This window comes from Anguilla rostrata, chromosome 1, assembly GCF_018555375.3.
Source record: "Anguilla rostrata isolate EN2019 chromosome 1, ASM1855537v3, whole genome shotgun sequence".
Classification (NCBI taxonomy): Eukaryota; Metazoa; Chordata; class Actinopteri; order Anguilliformes; family Anguillidae; genus Anguilla; species Anguilla rostrata.
This window is the reverse complement of record NC_057933.1, coordinates 82,583,920-82,601,255: the sequence shown is the minus strand read 5'-3', so window position 1 is coordinate 82,601,255 and position 17,336 is coordinate 82,583,920. Positions and strand designations below refer to the sequence as shown.

General features: G+C 40.8%; 1 protein-coding gene across 2 annotated transcripts; it reads right to left on the bottom strand.

Annotated features, from left to right (window-relative positions):
• LOC135237971 (B-cell receptor CD22-like) lies at positions 1 to 17,104 on the bottom strand. 2 transcript variants are annotated; one of them, XM_064305575.1, is made up of 14 exons: positions 16,409 to 17,104; positions 15,974 to 16,034; positions 15,068 to 15,412; positions 14,721 to 14,960; positions 14,265 to 14,537; positions 10,687 to 10,920; positions 9,088 to 9,354; positions 8,604 to 8,867; positions 6,431 to 6,703; positions 5,317 to 5,586; positions 4,416 to 4,497; positions 3,810 to 3,858; positions 2,153 to 2,385; positions 1 to 771 (listed from the first exon to the last, which is right to left on the bottom strand). In XM_064305575.1, exons 2-14 carry the CDS (start codon positions 16,020 to 16,022, stop codon positions 705 to 707), a joined length of 2,646 nt encoding a protein of 881 aa, XP_064161645.1. In that variant the 5' UTR covers positions 16,023 to 16,034; positions 16,409 to 17,104; the 3' UTR covers positions 1 to 704. The 2 variants fall into 2 exon arrangements, with proteins under 2 accessions (XP_064161645.1, XP_064161651.1); XM_064305581.1 differs by lacking the exon at positions 16,409 to 17,104 and having other exon boundaries at positions 15,974 to 16,383.
• Between the last annotated feature and the right edge of the window lie 232 nt (positions 17,105 to 17,336).

Below are 17,336 nucleotides of genomic sequence, written 5' to 3'. Positions count from 1 at the left end.
TTATTTTTTATTTATATATTTTTTTGTTCTACTGTGAATACAAGCAATAAATGAGAAAAAAAGTGATCATACTACTGCACACAGTAAGCATTTTCAGATAAATTAAAATATGTTAACTAACAGGTGGCAGCAAGCTAGGTCATTAAAATAGCTGACCAGAAAGTAACCAGCCAACCAACCAGCTACCAAAAACATTAGCTACAACAATAAACAAATAAATAAAAACTATACAAAAAATATATTTAATTACTATATAATATAAATATGCACTCCACATTCACTCAATTCTACTGTAAATTTCCATGAAAATATTTTTTACTGTGCATGTTACGGTATCAAGGACAGCTTAAGATCATGTTGAAAACTCCCAGAACCAATACCAGTGCAACCAGAAATCAACTGTCCTGCGCACACAATCAAGTATCCAGTGCAGTCCTAAGCAACGGTACAAAGAGACCAAAAGAGGTTCAAAAACATCAGGTGAGAGCTGGAACTGAAGAGTCGGGCATATACAGTAGCAAGGTAACCACCTTTAAAATTCATGACTGCAGAGAATATGTAACACTACTTAGTTTGTTATAGTTTATTAAAAAAATAAATGCGTGAGTTAAGTCTCTTGTCTTATCCTTGGTAGGTAGATTTTTACAGCAGGAACTTCAGCTGCGGCACTGCAGACCACAGCAAGACAGCAAAGAAAATTTTGTTCAGGTATTACAATTGGAAACTGTGCTGTATATAACGCATGAATCCTCTGCTCCTTGCACTTTTGATCTGTGGAGAGAAATAATTTTTTTTTTTTTAGCTCAAGTGTCTTTTTTCATGTAATTCTGAACTTGTGCATATGTATGTAGTTTAAATTACTTAAAGACATACTATGCAGGATTCTTTACTTGAAAATATTACAAAATAACCATGGTAAGACATAACTATAATGCACTTGCAATCTCTGTCTTTACACACTTTCATCGGGTTTCCTGCACCTTTACCTGTATTTGTTATTCTAAAATGTGTTTGGGAAGCGTCTGGGCGTGGTGCTCTTTTCTGTGTGGGGTGGGGTGGCTTATAGGGCCTGTGGTTTGGGATCAGATTTCAACTGAGCGTTTGTTGCAATAGCAAGCTAGCTGCTGTAATGGTCCAGAGACGGAGATGCAGAAAGACAAGCTGGCAGAACTCGTTCAGGAACTAGAGTTACCATAACCTCAGAATGACTGGTGGCATCGCCAAGTGTGTGAAAAGAGCTGGCTTGTCTTTCTGTTGGACTTGTAAGTAACGTTGCTGTAAAATTTCTTCTTGCCATGAAGAATACCTGACTAGTTTACATTCTGGACATTCTAGTACCACGGTGGCACAATAATATCGAGAAATACCATTTCGGAAAAAAAAGAGGTTATATGCTGTTACACTATTTAAATCAAACCTTTAAGTCACAGATTTTTCATGGTAAAAATAAATTTTACAACAGTGTTACCTCTATCTAGGGTTGCCATACGTACTGTTTTTGACCGTAATTACCAGTTTTAGAATTTGTACACCTCCGGTTCATGGTCCTGACTGAACAATGCAGTCTAATGTCCAGTCTGAGTAATTGATGGGAGAAATGTACGGGGTAGTTTCTAATAAATTTGCATGTCTGCGACTCGGTTGCGTACTGGAGGGTGAGTGGGTGGAGTTGAAGACGGAGGAGGAGACTTCTTTGATCGTAAACGCAGGCTAAAAAAATCCTGCATAGTATGCCTTTATGCACTGAAAACGCAGGAAAATTTAAGTGAGAGCAATATGGCACTCTCAGGCTACTTACATCATGAGATTTGTAACAAGGCCTTTCCTACACACTTTGAACGTTACATGGTGACTGCACAACTCACAAAAAATGCGCTCACAACTCCCACAGTCTGTATTGCCTTCAGGAAAGTTCTGGACGTGCGGAGTCAATCTGCTTGTAAACCATAATACTTCTCCACTTTAAGCCAAATCGATTTCTGGATTTAAAATTCTTATTAATTAATCTAATAATCAGTCAACTTGTGTAACCATGAAGCCTTTACTCTAGGTTCACATGTACAATACACATTGCCTTAAACATATCACCAGTGTATCACCATTCTCAATCCATGAAGATAACTGTGTATTGCGATCCGTGCATTTTGCTGACCTGGGGGCAGCACTGGAGGGGCGGAACTGGATGCTGGCGTACTGAACACCCTCCTCATACTCGGTGAGCGGATTCTGGACAGTGGAGTACAGAACCTGCTCCTGGTTGCAGATGTTAGCGGGCTGAACAGAGGAGTAGAGGGGAACTTCACTGTCGTCTCTGTCCGTACCCTGTGTTCCAGTGTGACTCATTGCCATCCCTGAGACGTTGCCATAAATGGGGCTTTTATTCCCCTGCAGGGTAAAGAAAAGAGGCAGGAGAAGGATGGGAAAGTTCCACAGAAAGGTCCTGTTCATTTCAGTGAGCTCCTCAGAGCTGGAGTGAGCTATTCAACCCCATTAGAGCAGCACAGTTCCTCTCCACCTTCACTCTGTTCTGAAGACTCCTCCCTTCTCAATCTGCACTATTACAGCTGTATCCAGCACAGTGAAAGTCAAAATACTTGATATTTCACCCTAAAATATTTATTTATTTATTTATTTATTATCATTATTACTATAAAACCAGCTAATGTGAGAATGTTCTGCCATCAAGGCTACTCTATCAGCAGTTAAATACCAGCTTTGCTACTGCATGTGAAATACAGAGGTAATAAATTAAATACTATTTCGGGTCTCTAACTTAACCAGTTTTACAGTGGGTTTTGATAATATCATGGGAAAGCCTGTGCCTCGAGATACTCCTGTGATTCTAAAGCATATGATATATTTTCTTCAACCAAATGCAGTCAAACATTACCACCACAACAATATCAGTGTATTTATTCATTGGAAAATAGTAATTACACCACGTACTGTACACCTTGTTCTCCCTCTATATGTATCTGTATGTACAGATTATTACATATACATAAACAGGGTTGTACTGTGTTGTACAGTATGTTACTGTCACATCCACACAACCCATTATATTCTTCGAGTAAATGAAACTGCCCTTCACAGGGAAAAACACATAATTAACCACTGAAATATTTTTATGAAGTATGCCAACACACTAGGAAATCACCCAGAGAACACCATGACCTCATACTGTAAATCTGTACATAATCTGATAAACCAAATGGCACACGATGCTTTGCCTTCTACTTATTTATAAGGTTGGTCCAATATAAAATAAATAAATAATGTGTTATGATTATTGTTATAAAGCATTAAGTATTCATGAATGCTTGTAATGCTAATTATACTGTATTATGAGCAGATTACAGTGCATTATGGACATAGAAGACATAATAGAAAGGGTTACCAAATGTAACTTTTTGCTTAAAAAATGTACAATTAAAATGAGATTGTACACATTACATGAATGGTGAATGAACTGCATTTATATAGCGCCTTTATCCAAAGCGCTTTACAATTGATGCCTCTCATTCACCCATTCACACACACACACTCACATACCAACGGTGAAAGGCTGCCATGCAAGGCACCAATCAGCTCGTTGGGAGAAATTAGGGGTTAGGTGTCTTGCTCAGGGACACTTTGACACGCCCAGGGCAGGGGGATCAAACTGGCAACCCTCCGACTGCCAAACAACCGCTCTTACCTCCTGAGCTTTGTCGCCCCCATGAGATCCATAAATATTTGTATGCAAATACATACACAACAAAGAAAAATGATATATCGATTAATTTTGTATTTGATTTAGATTTTCTCACCTCCCTGTCCCCTTCTGTGTGCCCAGTCTCATTTGTTGATTTTCTCCTCCTGCTCATTTAGAGAAAAAAAAATAGATAAAGGAATTTTATCTTAAGACAAAGAGCATTTTGTGTTCAAAGAGAATTTTTTTTGGTCACAGGAAATGAGCCTGTGTTTTGAGAGGCTTCTTCCTGCCCAGTAAATGTAGTTCTGCTTTATTCAAACCAACACTGACTGAAGCTCAAGGGCAAATGGATATGTTTTAATTGTCTTCGTTACGGCCTGCAACTGTCCACATGATTCACATCAAAAACAAGCTTTAAGGGGTTTCTGTTATGCACCTTTCACTGTTGGTCCATCATACAGGTTTGATATTAAACTTATTGGTACACTAAAACCCATCAGTCATAGTGTATGAAAATCGACATTGCAATAAAACAAAATGACTAATAATGTAATGGTCTAAGCACTAATCAGACATTAGAGGGGGGGATATGGCATCAGCATGATATAATGTAGTCAGTGCATGACAAAAAGATTCTACAGAAATGTACACTTGTTTAGATTGTGAGACTAAATAAGACAAAATTCACACTTCACAAACCGACTCATTTTCAGCCACGTACCTCAGGCACACAACACCCAGAAACACAAGAGCCAAAATGGCAGCCACTCCCACAGCTGCAGCCGCGATCAGTGACCGACCTCCTAAGCAAAGTCAAAGAGATGTACCCGTGTCAGTTATGATATAGCAGTGTTCATTTCACAACACATGTCACGAATATACCTCTCTCTCTGCCTACCTTTACTGGAACTTACCACAAATCTTAATTTTAAGCAACGTTGGCATAGTCATTCTGCTTTATCATTGTCTATCGTGATCCGGTTCAGATTGTAGCATCAATATCATGATCAGCATTGCTTTGTAGCCTCACAATCATGATCAGTATCGTCATATCATTTCAAATACATTATATGAGTAAAAGCATCTGGGCACCCCTTAGTCTGGGGATGTTTTTCATGGTTCGGCTAGGCCCCTTTGTTCCAGCGAAGGCAAATCTTAATGCCACATCATACAATCACATTCTAGATGATTCTGTGCTTCTCCTACAGTTTGGGGAAGGCCCTCGCCTGTTTCTGTTTCAGCATGACAATGCCCCCGGGCACACAGCAAAGTCTATGTAGGAATGGTTTTTGTTGAGAACGATGTGAAAGAACTTGACTGGCCTGCACAGAGCCCTGACCTCAACCCCATCCAACCTCTTTGGAATCAATTGGAAAGCCAACTGCGAGCCAGGCCTAATCGCCCAATCAGCGTCCAACCTCACTAATGCTCTTTTGGCTGAATGGAAGCAAATCCCTGCAGCTATGCTCCAACAACTAGTATAAAGCCTTCCCAGAAGAGTGCAGGTTGTTATTGCAGCATAGGGTGGACCAACTCCATAGTAATGCCCGTAACTTTGGATGAGATGTTGGATGTCAGGTGTCCACATACTTTTGGCCATGCACTGTATATTTTGGCCATACCTTGCACTGTGACGAATAGAGCAGAAGCATTCTGAGCTCCAAGTCTGTTCTGTGCCTCACAGTAGTACTGTCCTCTGTTCCAGGATCTAAAGTTAGAAAAGTTCAAACTCTGTCCAGATCCTGCCTGCCAGACTCCAGTGTCATTCTTTTTAAACCAGGTGTAGTTCTGCACTGGTGGGTTGGCATCACTGCTGCAGGTAAGATTCATTGACCTGCCCTCTACTATTTCACCAGAGGGGCTCACTGACACTGAGGTGTTCTTGGGAAGATCTAAAAGTAAAAGAAAAATGTGTTCAATTCCACCTAAATTCTCACTCGTGGTATCTCAAACAGCTACAGAGGCATTTGATCATGTTATCCCCATATAACAGTAATACCATGCACAGTCTTATGCAATATTGTCCATCATATATTATGGTTGCAGTGGCTCTCAAATTTGGTCCTGGCGACCCCTGTGTATGCTGTGTTCAACCACAATCCCGGAATTTTAAAAAGCTGTTAGTTTTTCTTAACGTTTTGAGGGATTATTAAAGCCATCTTATGTCAGACATAGCTATGCATGCCATGAAGAATAAAAGGTGAAAGTGTGGACTCATGGCCCTTAAAATTGACCTTTTTCAAAGATAACAAAGAATTCAAAGGCAAAGCAAAGTGTAATGAGCCAAACCTGCATTGTGTGAATAAGTTCAGGGAAAAAATTATGACAGAACTTAAACATGAGTTCAACACCCTTAACTAAGCAAAAAACCAGCATACATAGGGGTCCCCCAAGGTCAAACCTGAGAACCACTGCTCTAATACACTGCAGATTTACTTTGTATTGAGTTAGATTTACTCAGCACAATGTGAAAGAAGATACAACCCGTAACAATGGAGATTTAAAAGTTTGTGTCTGAATGCAGTGTGACACAACTGTAACTGATTACATGCCCTTAAAACCAAAGGTATCCTCTTTCCTTAAAAGTCCCATCAAGTCCTTTCTCTATGGATTCCTTCCATTTCCAATTGTTGCAAACCAGCTGCAAGAGGTCTAACTGTTAGAGCTGTGGATAATGGTGTGGATATGTTGGTGTTTATAAGCAAACACGCACCACAGACAACAGACTGTACTCACACTGGACATCTATGGTCACAGCAGCAGAAGAATTTTGAGTTCCATGTTGGTTCCGTGTCTCACAGTAGTACTGTCCACTGTCCTCAGAGACAATGTTACTGATGGTGTGATTCAGTCCTGATCCTGTCCATGAAGCTAAAGCAATATTATTCTTAAACCAGGTGTATCTCTGCACTGGTGGGTTGGCATCACTGCTGCAGGTCAGAGTCACTGAACTGCCCGCCATTATTTCACCAGAGGGGCTCACTGATACTGAGGTGTTCTTAGGAGCATCTAAAACAGAGTTAGTAGTTTTGTGTGAAATGTGATCTTACATGACACAAGCAATCCCTTAATGTGTACATATCATAACAACATGGTTATTATTTCAGATATTGGAATGTTTTTATTTAATGTTAATATACTCCAGTATTAGAATGTGCCTGGGACCTGTACATTTACATGCTGTAGAAGACTACAGAATCTACATCAGGCTAAATTCAGGCTAGAACCTTCAAAACCTATATATCCTCTACTTTGCTTTGAATAAATGCTACACTTACTGTCCAAATTAATAAAAAAAATTCCTGTGTCTCCACAATCAGGGTAGTGTCATAAATGGTAAGAGAATGGGACAGCATGCATATGAATGAACTACTGGGCTGGGGATGAGGGTTTTTGATGGATAGGAATGGTCAAAACACCTGCTCGCTAATCTAAATCCTCAACATTAGGACTGTAGTTAGAGCACTGCACTCCTCTTCAAAACATATAATCAGATATCATTCATATGCCAATACTGTTGCTGTTTAAAGTACATAAATCTTGATTTTGTTTCAGTCTTGGTACTCTATAAGGCTACGTTAACTTGGTACTCTATAAGGCCTGGTAAAAGTTACACAATTCAGAGTTCTTGCTCACATGCGGTAAAAATCAGATATGTACTGTGATCTGGTAAACTGGAGAAAAGCTCATGGAATCAGATATTTTCAGATCTGTTTTGGGCCACAGTGGAAATAAATCTGATGTCGGCTAATGCGACCCTCGTCTAAACGCACCGATCGGAGCGTCATTCAAAATGTGATTTTCTCATTCTTTTTTTGCATTTGAATGGTGCATTCATTACATTACAGGCATTTAGCAGATGCTCTTATCCAGAGTGACTTACACAACTTTTACATCGCATTTTACATTGTATCCATTTATACAGCTGGATATATACTGAAGCGATTTCGGTTAAGTACCTTGCTCAAGGGTACAACGGCAATGTCCTACCCGGGAATCGAACCTGCGACCTTTCGGTTACAAGTCCAGTTCCTTACCCACTGTGCCACACTCCCACATCAATGTGGACTTGACATGAATAATTGTAACTACTCGCGTAAGTATGTGAATCAGGTAAGGATGATGGCTCAGGCTTGTGTATGAATACAGAGGTTACATGCCTTTAAAGCCGGTGTGAGTCAGAAGAGACCCCCGTAACGCAGGGTGTGTTCGTTGCAGAACTAGAATTGCAGAACCCGTCGCCTACACTGCTGCCAACAGGACAGCCCCCATCTGCTTGCAGGACATGACTCGATACTATGTGCCTGCTCGACCACTCCGCTCTGCGGCATCCCACCCGCCCAAAGGGATCACAGAGCTTCTCCACCCTAGCTCCCCAGTGGTGGAACCACATGACACTTTACGTTACATGTTGCCCCATCCCAGCACTTTTTGGTAATTTGTATTTGTCCTAATACTGTAGCTTATTCTTCTGCCTAGTTAGCTTTGCAGAGGTTAGGTCTGAATAGTGTTCACTGTGTGAACTAAACTGTGTTCTTGGCTAGAAATAGCTGTACAAAATAAGTATTGTACCTTACTGAAACTGTGTTTAGCAGTTGTCTATGACCATGAAATGCACTTTTGTACATCACTTTGGATAAAAGCGTCTGCCAAATAAATGTAATGTAATGTAATGAATGCTTCGAAATGGGAAGCAATATTAACAGTGTCCATTAAGCAAATTATAGTTTAAATAAAGTAATTACAGCCAACCTTCAAAGCTACAGCGGCGTCGTTCTGAGCTTGAAGTGTGTTGTTTGGCTCATAGTTGTACTGTCCACTGTTCCAGGATGTCATGCCAGAAAAGCTAATACTGAGTCCTGTTCCTGCCAGCCATTTGTGTGAAGTTGAAACACGGTGATATACTCACACTGCACATTAACACGTTTAGGAGGAGACCTGTTTGTCCCAATGTCATTCTCTGCCACACAGTAGTATTCTCCTGCATCCTGCAGTGTGATGCTTGTAAAGGTGTAACTGGATCGTCTCCATGGGGATACAGTTCTATTATTCTTAAACCAGGTGTATCTCTGCACTGGTGGGCTGGCATCACTGCTGCAGGTCAGAGTCACTGAACTGCCCTCCACTATTTCACCAGGGGAGCTCACTGACATTGAGGTGTTCCTGGGAGAATCTAAAATCAATACAGAAATGTGTTAAATTTAATCTAAATCCTCACTGTGTTCTGTCTCAGTCAGTGGTAGAGCCATTTATTTCAAAGGACAGATTATAATGGAGCTGAAATCTCACCCTGCAAAGTTCCCAGTGTGTCACCCTTTGAGTTAAAATTAATTGAATATACGTTTAGCTTTTTTATGAGTGTGCCTGAAACTGAGACACACTGATATACTCACATTGCACATCAAGATGTTTAGGAGGAGATCTGTTGGTCCCAATCCCATTCTCTGCCTCACAGTAGTAGTCTCCTGCATCCTGCAGTGTGATGCCTTTAATGGTGTATCTGTCCTCTGGTCCTCCTGTCTCTGAGGATACAGCTCTATTATTCTTAAACCAGGTGTATCTCTGCACTGGTGGGTTGGCATCGCTGCTGCAGGTCAGAGTCACTGAACTGCCCTCCACTATTTCATCAGATACTGATACTGAGATGCTCTTAGGAGGATCTGAAAGAGAAAATAACAGGTCCTGCAGTTTTATATCGATGCCACACTTACTCAGCTCAGTTAAAGGAAACCCTCAGTGGATACACAACATCAGTGCTTCCACAATCATAGGCTTGAAGTATAGAAATTAGTCCAGTGATTAGTAAAGTAATTGATTGGTCCAGTGTGTTCAATTGCTTCCTTAGTGTAGGTATAAAAGAGCTTCCAGTATCTAGTCTTGATTCTTGCCCGAAGACCAGAGTTTTGCCGATTAAAGCTAAGGAAGCTATTGTGAGAATGCAAATAAATAATAATAAAAATAAAAAAAACAGTCAGAGACATAAGCCAAACCTTAGGTTTACCAAAATCAACTGTTTGCAACATGATTAAGAAGAAATAAAACACTAGTGAGCTCAGTAATCACAAAGGGCCTGGTAGGACAAGGAAGACCTCTATAGTTGATGACAAAATAATGCTCACCATAATGAAGAAAAACCTTCAAACACCTTTCTGACAGATCAGAAACACTCTTCAGGAGGCAGGCACGTTCTCCTTCCATCAGCTTACTTACACCAGACCTGGGTCAAATATGTATTTGTTTCGGATTCAAATACTTTTCTGTGCTCCATTGATCTTGCCTGGTGTAATTGAGCCTGCCAGTGTGACCAGAACTTTTTGAGGGTATTTCATTTGTTCCAATACACCAGACAAGATCAGTAAAGCGTAGAAAAGTATTTGAATCCAAAACATATACGTTTATCCAGGTCTGACTTACACCTCTCCCTTTAATTTTGCTGCATTTATTTATAGGTTTATTTATTTGTTTGTTCTCCAGAGTATCCATAAAAATTAATTTGGAACGTTTCCTTCTTCAGTAATGCTTTGTCTTATTTAGCTATTTTGAGCTGTTACTTTGATCTTGCCCAAATGGTTATTGGACTTGCTATTTAAACCAGACAACTCCAATGTAATACTAATATGCAAATATACATGAGTATGTGCCATGTTTATGTTTCTAAATATGCACAAACTACCATTTCTTCACATCTACAATTTCCCATCTCATTTTTCAGGCTTTTGTTCAGGCGGTTGTTCCCTGCACTTGGACCGGTACTTCTCTCTAGGGTTATCGTCATACTTGTTCCTGGTTATGGTTATACACTTTGTGGTACGTCGCTCTGGATAAGAGCGTCTGCCAAATGCCTGTAATGTAATGTAATGTAACGCTTTATTGACCTCTATTCACATGCGTTTTGACTTCAATTAGATTAGAAGTCATACAATTACCTGAAACATTGTTTTTTTGCATTTACGAAGAAAGCAAAATGCAAGAGCTTGACCTCATTTACTCACATTTCACTCTGAGAATGACTGTATTGGAATAGAAAAAATTATTGTACAGTGCACGACAGGAGTAGTTGCCCGCATTGTCACTCCTGGCTGTAAACTGGTTGCGGACAATGTTAGATAGACGTTGTCCATTCCTGTAGAACTGAAAGGTGCTTGCGCGAGTGCAGGTGTTTTTACAGGTTAGTGTCACCATCTCTCCCTCTCTCGCTGAGTCAGGATATATTTCAACCTTCAAACCTGAGTGGGTAAAAAAGCAAAGGAAATGGAACTCAACAATCTTCAATACTAGAATGTGCTGCTAGATCAAACCAGGTATGTGTCTTGTTAAAACTGACACAATTTGTCGTAATAATATCAATAACAAAAGGACACATGAGCAGAAAATTGATAGCCACAAAGAGGATCTTTTTGTTACCAGTACATTATATGCTATTTTAAATACAGTAAATGACAAAATTATGGAACAATTACATCACACTATTTTTTTTTTGCTTCATTCATTATATATCAGAATCTTGTGCAGTGTAGCTGTATTACAATAACGGGAATGGAGGTATACATGCTAGCAAAACAGAAAAGAGAGGTCTTTGGAAAAAGCACAGTGATCCCACTGTATGTTAAGCATCTTCTTAGCTTAATACATGCTGCAGCATTCAGAAAAAACACAATATGACCAAAAGTATTTGGACACCTGTTGGTCTGGGGTTGTTTTTGTTGTTTGGGCAAGGCTCCTTAGTTCCACTGAAGAGAAATCAAGACAAGCTACAACAAACGGTCATATTCTAGCTGATTATGTGCTTCCCCCAACAGTTTGGGGAAGGCCCTTTCCTGTGTCAGCATGACGATGCCTCAGAGCATACAGCAAGGTCAATACAGAAATAGTCCTGACCTCAACTGCATCCAATACCTTTGGGACCAATTGGAAAGGCGATTGCAAGCCAGGCCTAATCGCCCAATTAGTGTCTGACCCTGCTAATGCTCTTCTGGCTGAATGGAAACAAATCCCTGCATCAATGCTTCAACATCTAGTATAAAGCCTTCTCAGAAGAGTAGAGGTTGTTATAGCAGCAAAGGATGGACCAACTCCATATTAATGCCCATAATTTTGGATGAGATGTTGGATACCAGGTGTCCACATTCATTTGGCCGTGCAGTGTAGATGTATTAGCAGTTTTCACTGAAGATGCTGCCCATCCACACCATTCTAAATCACAGTACAGAACTAGAAGAGTGTACTCAGTAGAGTGCAGATCTCCGGCAGGCATGTTATGGGGCGACATAGCTCAGGAGGTAAGACCGATTGTCTGGCAGTCGGAGGATTGCCGGTTCAAACCCCGCCCGGGGAGTGTCGAAGTGTCCTTGAGCAAGACACCTAACCCCTAACTGCTCTGGCGAATGAGAGGCATACATTGTAAAGCGCTTTGGATAAAAGCGCTATATAAATGCAGTCCATTTACCATGTTAGCTTTGCTGATGCAACAATAGAGGCTACACAATCAATGCAACCAGACCAACACAATATTACAAGTTTTTACCATGTGCCATTGAAAATCCCAAAATCTCCAATTCAGTGAAGTATTGCTAAAGGTGGTGACATGTTAGCTAATTTCATTCATATCAGCCACGATGTGTTAGACGGAGCTAACGTTGACGTTATGGTCTGGCACTTTAATTTCAAATCCGGACAGGAACAATCTGGACGGAAACAATTCCATAAGACCAGCGATGTAAAACATCAATTTCAATGTGAAAATGCCAACAAAATAATTACCACTGATTCAAACATTAACGTACCTTGTTAGTTGGCAGATTTTTTTGTTGGCATTTTAATGTTGAAATTGACATTTTACATCGCCGGTCTTTCATTCCAAATGGAAGCAGTTGTTGATCACTTGCAGCCAAGGGTTAAATTGGGATTTGGGAGGTGGGTGGACCCTGAGATTGGGTGGGAGGTGGGTGAAAAAAGGTATGAACCAATGAATGTCTCAGCTCAAAATAGTTATATGTTTAATGTATTGTGCACATAATTGTTATTAAGGAAAACAATGTTTTAAAAAGAATGTAGGCCTATACAATTCACGCAAGCTTTTATGTAAAATATTTCAAGTTTATTGAGTGTCATTAATGCTGAGAATTTTTTTTACCCACGAAAATAATCGGTCATCCTCCTCTTTTGTCCTTCCTTTCTTCCTCCTTTATCCATCTTAGCGGCGACTGGTGAGCTGAAAATTGGCGGGGCGCAAAACTTTCCTTTTTAACTTATCATTGATCTCAAACTGTTTTAATTAATTTTCAGTGATTAATCATGCAAACGATCTGACTAATCAAATGGAAAGGGACACAGCTTCGCATTGTGTTAGGGAGATTAAATGATAAATGCGATTTAGAAAAATCAGTTTTAAATACTAAGCAGTGGTGGAATCTTCCCCTGATTTTCCTTGAGTATCAATACAATTAATCCACGAAATAGGCTACTCAATACTATCATATATAGCCAGCTCTCCCCAAATAGGCAGTTTTAGCCTAGGCCTTATAGCCTACATTTATTTTAATTTGCAGTTCGAAATTGTGCACATTTTTAATCAACATTATTTGTGGATACATGCACTTCTTTCTCCGCACTCGTATTCATGGAAAATATCTGCAATGTGTAGATTGTAAACAAAATTGAAGTGCAGGTTTTGTTTTTGCTGGTTATTCTGAAAGCTAACACGGTAGATAACAGACTGGTGCATCTTGTTTGCTGTGTTAGGCTACTTGCCATTTGATTAGCCCGATCATTGGCCTGCTTGATGATAAAGGAAAATTATTAATGAAAACAGGTTGAGATCAATGATTAGTTTAAAGGAAAGTTTTGCGCCCCACCAATTTTCGGCTCACCAGTCACCGCTGACTAGCTTAGCTGCTGACCAGCAACCTGCTGATTTTGCTCAAGCAATCAAAGTTGCTGTTAATAATAGCCGGCATTCGTGGGGGCTGTTTAGTCATCTCTCTTTAAAATGTTGCATAGATGAAATTACATGTTAATGAAATTACCTACCACATCCGCTTCCAAACAATCAAGGCAATCAACGATATTTTTCTTTCCGTGCCTGTCTATACAAACGACTGTTCCTCCTGAGTTTTTTTCTTCGGATTTTTGATTGGTTGAGCGAGTAACTGGCTAGAGGGAACACGTGGACTGGAGCACACAAACAATGGACTGGATTGTCATAGTTATTTGTAAAACTGCCGGTCCAAATTATTTATTTATTTACCAAAGGTGGGTGGACTCTGTCCACCCGTGTCCACCCCCAATTAAACCCCTGCTTGCGGCCCCTACTGGCCAGTTAAGAGGAGTGAGGAGTTAGCACTCAATGTATTTCAATGGACAATGATGGAAATTAATTCAAATAAAATACTTGTTGTTGACCGATTTGCGAAATATTCAGGTCCTCGGCCTGCTGTCAGCATGCACAACAAGTATTAGGCTGATCGGCCCAGCAGTATGCGAGATTAGCTGTGGACAGATCACACACGCATACACGCGACCAAACGCATAATCCCCTCCAGGCTCTCCCCTGGCAGAGATAATTACTCACACATCACTTTGAGATTTACATGAGGAGATCTGTCTGTTCCAATCACATTCTGTGCCTCACAGTAGAATTCTCCAGCATCCCCGAATTGGATTTTTTCAATGGTGTACCTCGATCCATATTTAATCCATGAGAAAGAAGATCTTGCATTCTTTTTATACCAGCTGTAATTCTGCACTGCTGGGTTGGCATCACTGCTGCAGGTCAGAGTCACTGAACTGCCCACCACAATTTCACCAGAGGGACTCACTGATACTGAGGTGCTCTTGGGAGAATCTGTAAGAGGAAACAATGGTTAGTAGTTTCATGTGAAATGTAAACTTGAGTAATCTGCACAGTTTAACTGTACATTAATGATGAAACCTTTCAAACCTGAGGGAATGGAAAAACTCTCATTTCAACAGTGATGATGGCATCACAAATAGTGTGGAACACACAATTTTGGCCCCTTGTACTCACATCTCACATTTAGAGTCACTGCAGGGGAATGAAGCTCATAGCCTTTTACAGCACAGGAGTAGCGGCTTCGGTCTTCACTGCTGGCTCTGAACAGGTGACTCTGACCAGTGAAGGACAGAGGAGATCCATCCCTGTACCAGATGAAGGCTGGGCTGCCAGTCAGAGTGCAGGTGGTGCTACAGGTCAGTCTCACACTCTGTCCCTCTGTGACTGTGTCAGGATACACCATCACCTGTAGATCTGCAAATAGCAAATTAAACCTGTAAAAAGGCATCTCTCCTATCCTCACTCTTCCATTTGTACTTGTAGGAGGATAATCCTCTGAGTTTATAGCATAGAATAATTACCAGTGATTGTCAATGTGACACCAGGTTCTCCAGTATATTTACCACGGTCAGTCAGGACCCTGAATCGGTATGTTTTTGAATCAGTTTTTCTCAGCTGGTTTATTCTAAAAGTGCAGTCACTGTTCTTATTCCCCAGGTACTCCACACGGTCAGAGTACTCTGAGTCCTTGGACAGGTCTTGAGGGTCCCATACCCTGCGCCAGGCATAAATAAACCAGAATGTACTCTGCACTTTGTGATATGGGGGATGTGAGTAAGTGCAGCGCATGTCTACTGAAGACCCCTTTAAGGCACAGATTCCCTCAGGAGTGTAAGTCACTCTCCATCCGCTCTGGCTCAGAACACCTGAAAACACACACACACACACACACACACACACACACACATGCACACACACACATACACACCCACACACACACGCACACACACGCATGCACACACACACACACACACACGTGTTGGCAACATTACAGACCATGGATTCAGTTCATGAAAATGAACTTTAAAACAACTGCGCCTAATATTTCCTCCAAAAATATGGAATGTCAGTAATTGTACACAGTCGACAGCTCTGGTATTTTAGTAAAACCAGAGATATTTCCGTCATGTCTGTCTCAGTTTCAAAGCCAGGTGTGAAGAGAAACTTCAGAGGAACCTCTCTTCTGGTGTAAAAGAGCAGTTGGATTGCTCAAAGCTAATGCCAGTGCTGTAGTACATCATGTTATGGAAACTATATGCATTCCTCCGCCAATTAAGGGTTAAGGGATTTGAAATTTTTCACATTTGCCACTGATTCAGATAATGATTTTCACAAGGCAAGGACAATAATAATTACTGAAATCTTTTTGTAGACGGAAACATTAGAACTACTTTTGGAGAAAAAAAAAATGTTTTTACACAGATTACCTGACACAGACAGGAGGGTGAGGGTTACCAACAAGGTTTTGGAGAGCATGGCTGGATCCGACTGAAAATAGCAACCCAAATACACATATACAGCCCTTGAATATGTAAAAATGAATGGCGGAAACACTGTCAGAGTATTCTATTTATTCACATAAATACACAAGACTAACAAATACTACACAAGCGCATACAGTGAGTTAATGTGCTGCTAATGTCCCTAAATGCTCAGGTTTTTATGAAGAGCTCACACAGACCAGACAGAGACTCAAACAGGCTGTGACTTGATGCCTGATATTTGTATGGAAGAAACAGCAATCATTTCTAGCCAAAAAAAAAAACATTTTATTTTATTATTGATTCCAGTTTAATCTTCTTTCACTACAAAATATTGTGACATAGTTTAGACTAAATGAAATGATGTAATAATGCACTTACCAGGAGAGAGTTCTGATGTGGCCTCAGTGGTTTGCTAATGAGCCATTAGTATTAAACAGCCTTGCAGACAGAGCAGTGTGGCTGAATGTGACCCCGAAGAAAGTGCTTCACACTAAATATAAAGCAGAATGTACTGTTGCAGATCTGACTCACTTCCCCTTTTTCAAGTCAAGCATATTTTAAAATTTAACAGAGAAAAATGGCTGAATTAACTCAGGCATTCGCTTTGCGTCTGATCAGGACTAACTGTACATTTTTAGCTGCGACCGCGGCTCTATAGCTCTGTCTGTCGGTTGGTCGGTCGGTCGGTCCGTCCACAAAAACTGTCCCACCCCGTAGCGGCCACAGTTTTTGCCCCAGGAGGCTGAAATTTGGCATGGACGTTGGTCATGACCGAAGGTAGAGCTGAGTAACTTTCAAGGCCGATTGACCAAGAGGGGCCGTGGCGATGGCCGTGGCCTATCACAAAAAGGTGCATAACTCCCGAATAGATACACAGATTTGCACAAGATTTTGTGGAAAGGTTGGTCATGAGCCAAAGAAGAGGTCAGATATTCGTGTGAGGGTGTGTGGCGATGGGCATGGCCTATCACAAAAAGGCGCATTACTCCCGAATGGATTCACGGATTTGCACAAGATTTTGTGGAAAGGTTGGTCATCAGCCAAAGAAGAGTTCACATTTTTGTGTGAGGGTGTGTGAGGGGGTGTAAGGCCCACGGGAACAGGCATAGAGTGGAATTTCCTCTCTGACTGTCGTAAAGCAATTCGCCAGGTGCAGAGTCTGATATTGTCGGGACAGAGTGGCCCGTAAGACCTTGGCATCTGGTTTTGCGACAGTTAACAGGTGACACCTAAAATTATCCCAACGTCCTGGAGGTTTCAGATGGCAAGTAATAAAATCACATGATGGAAATGGGGCAAATTGCTC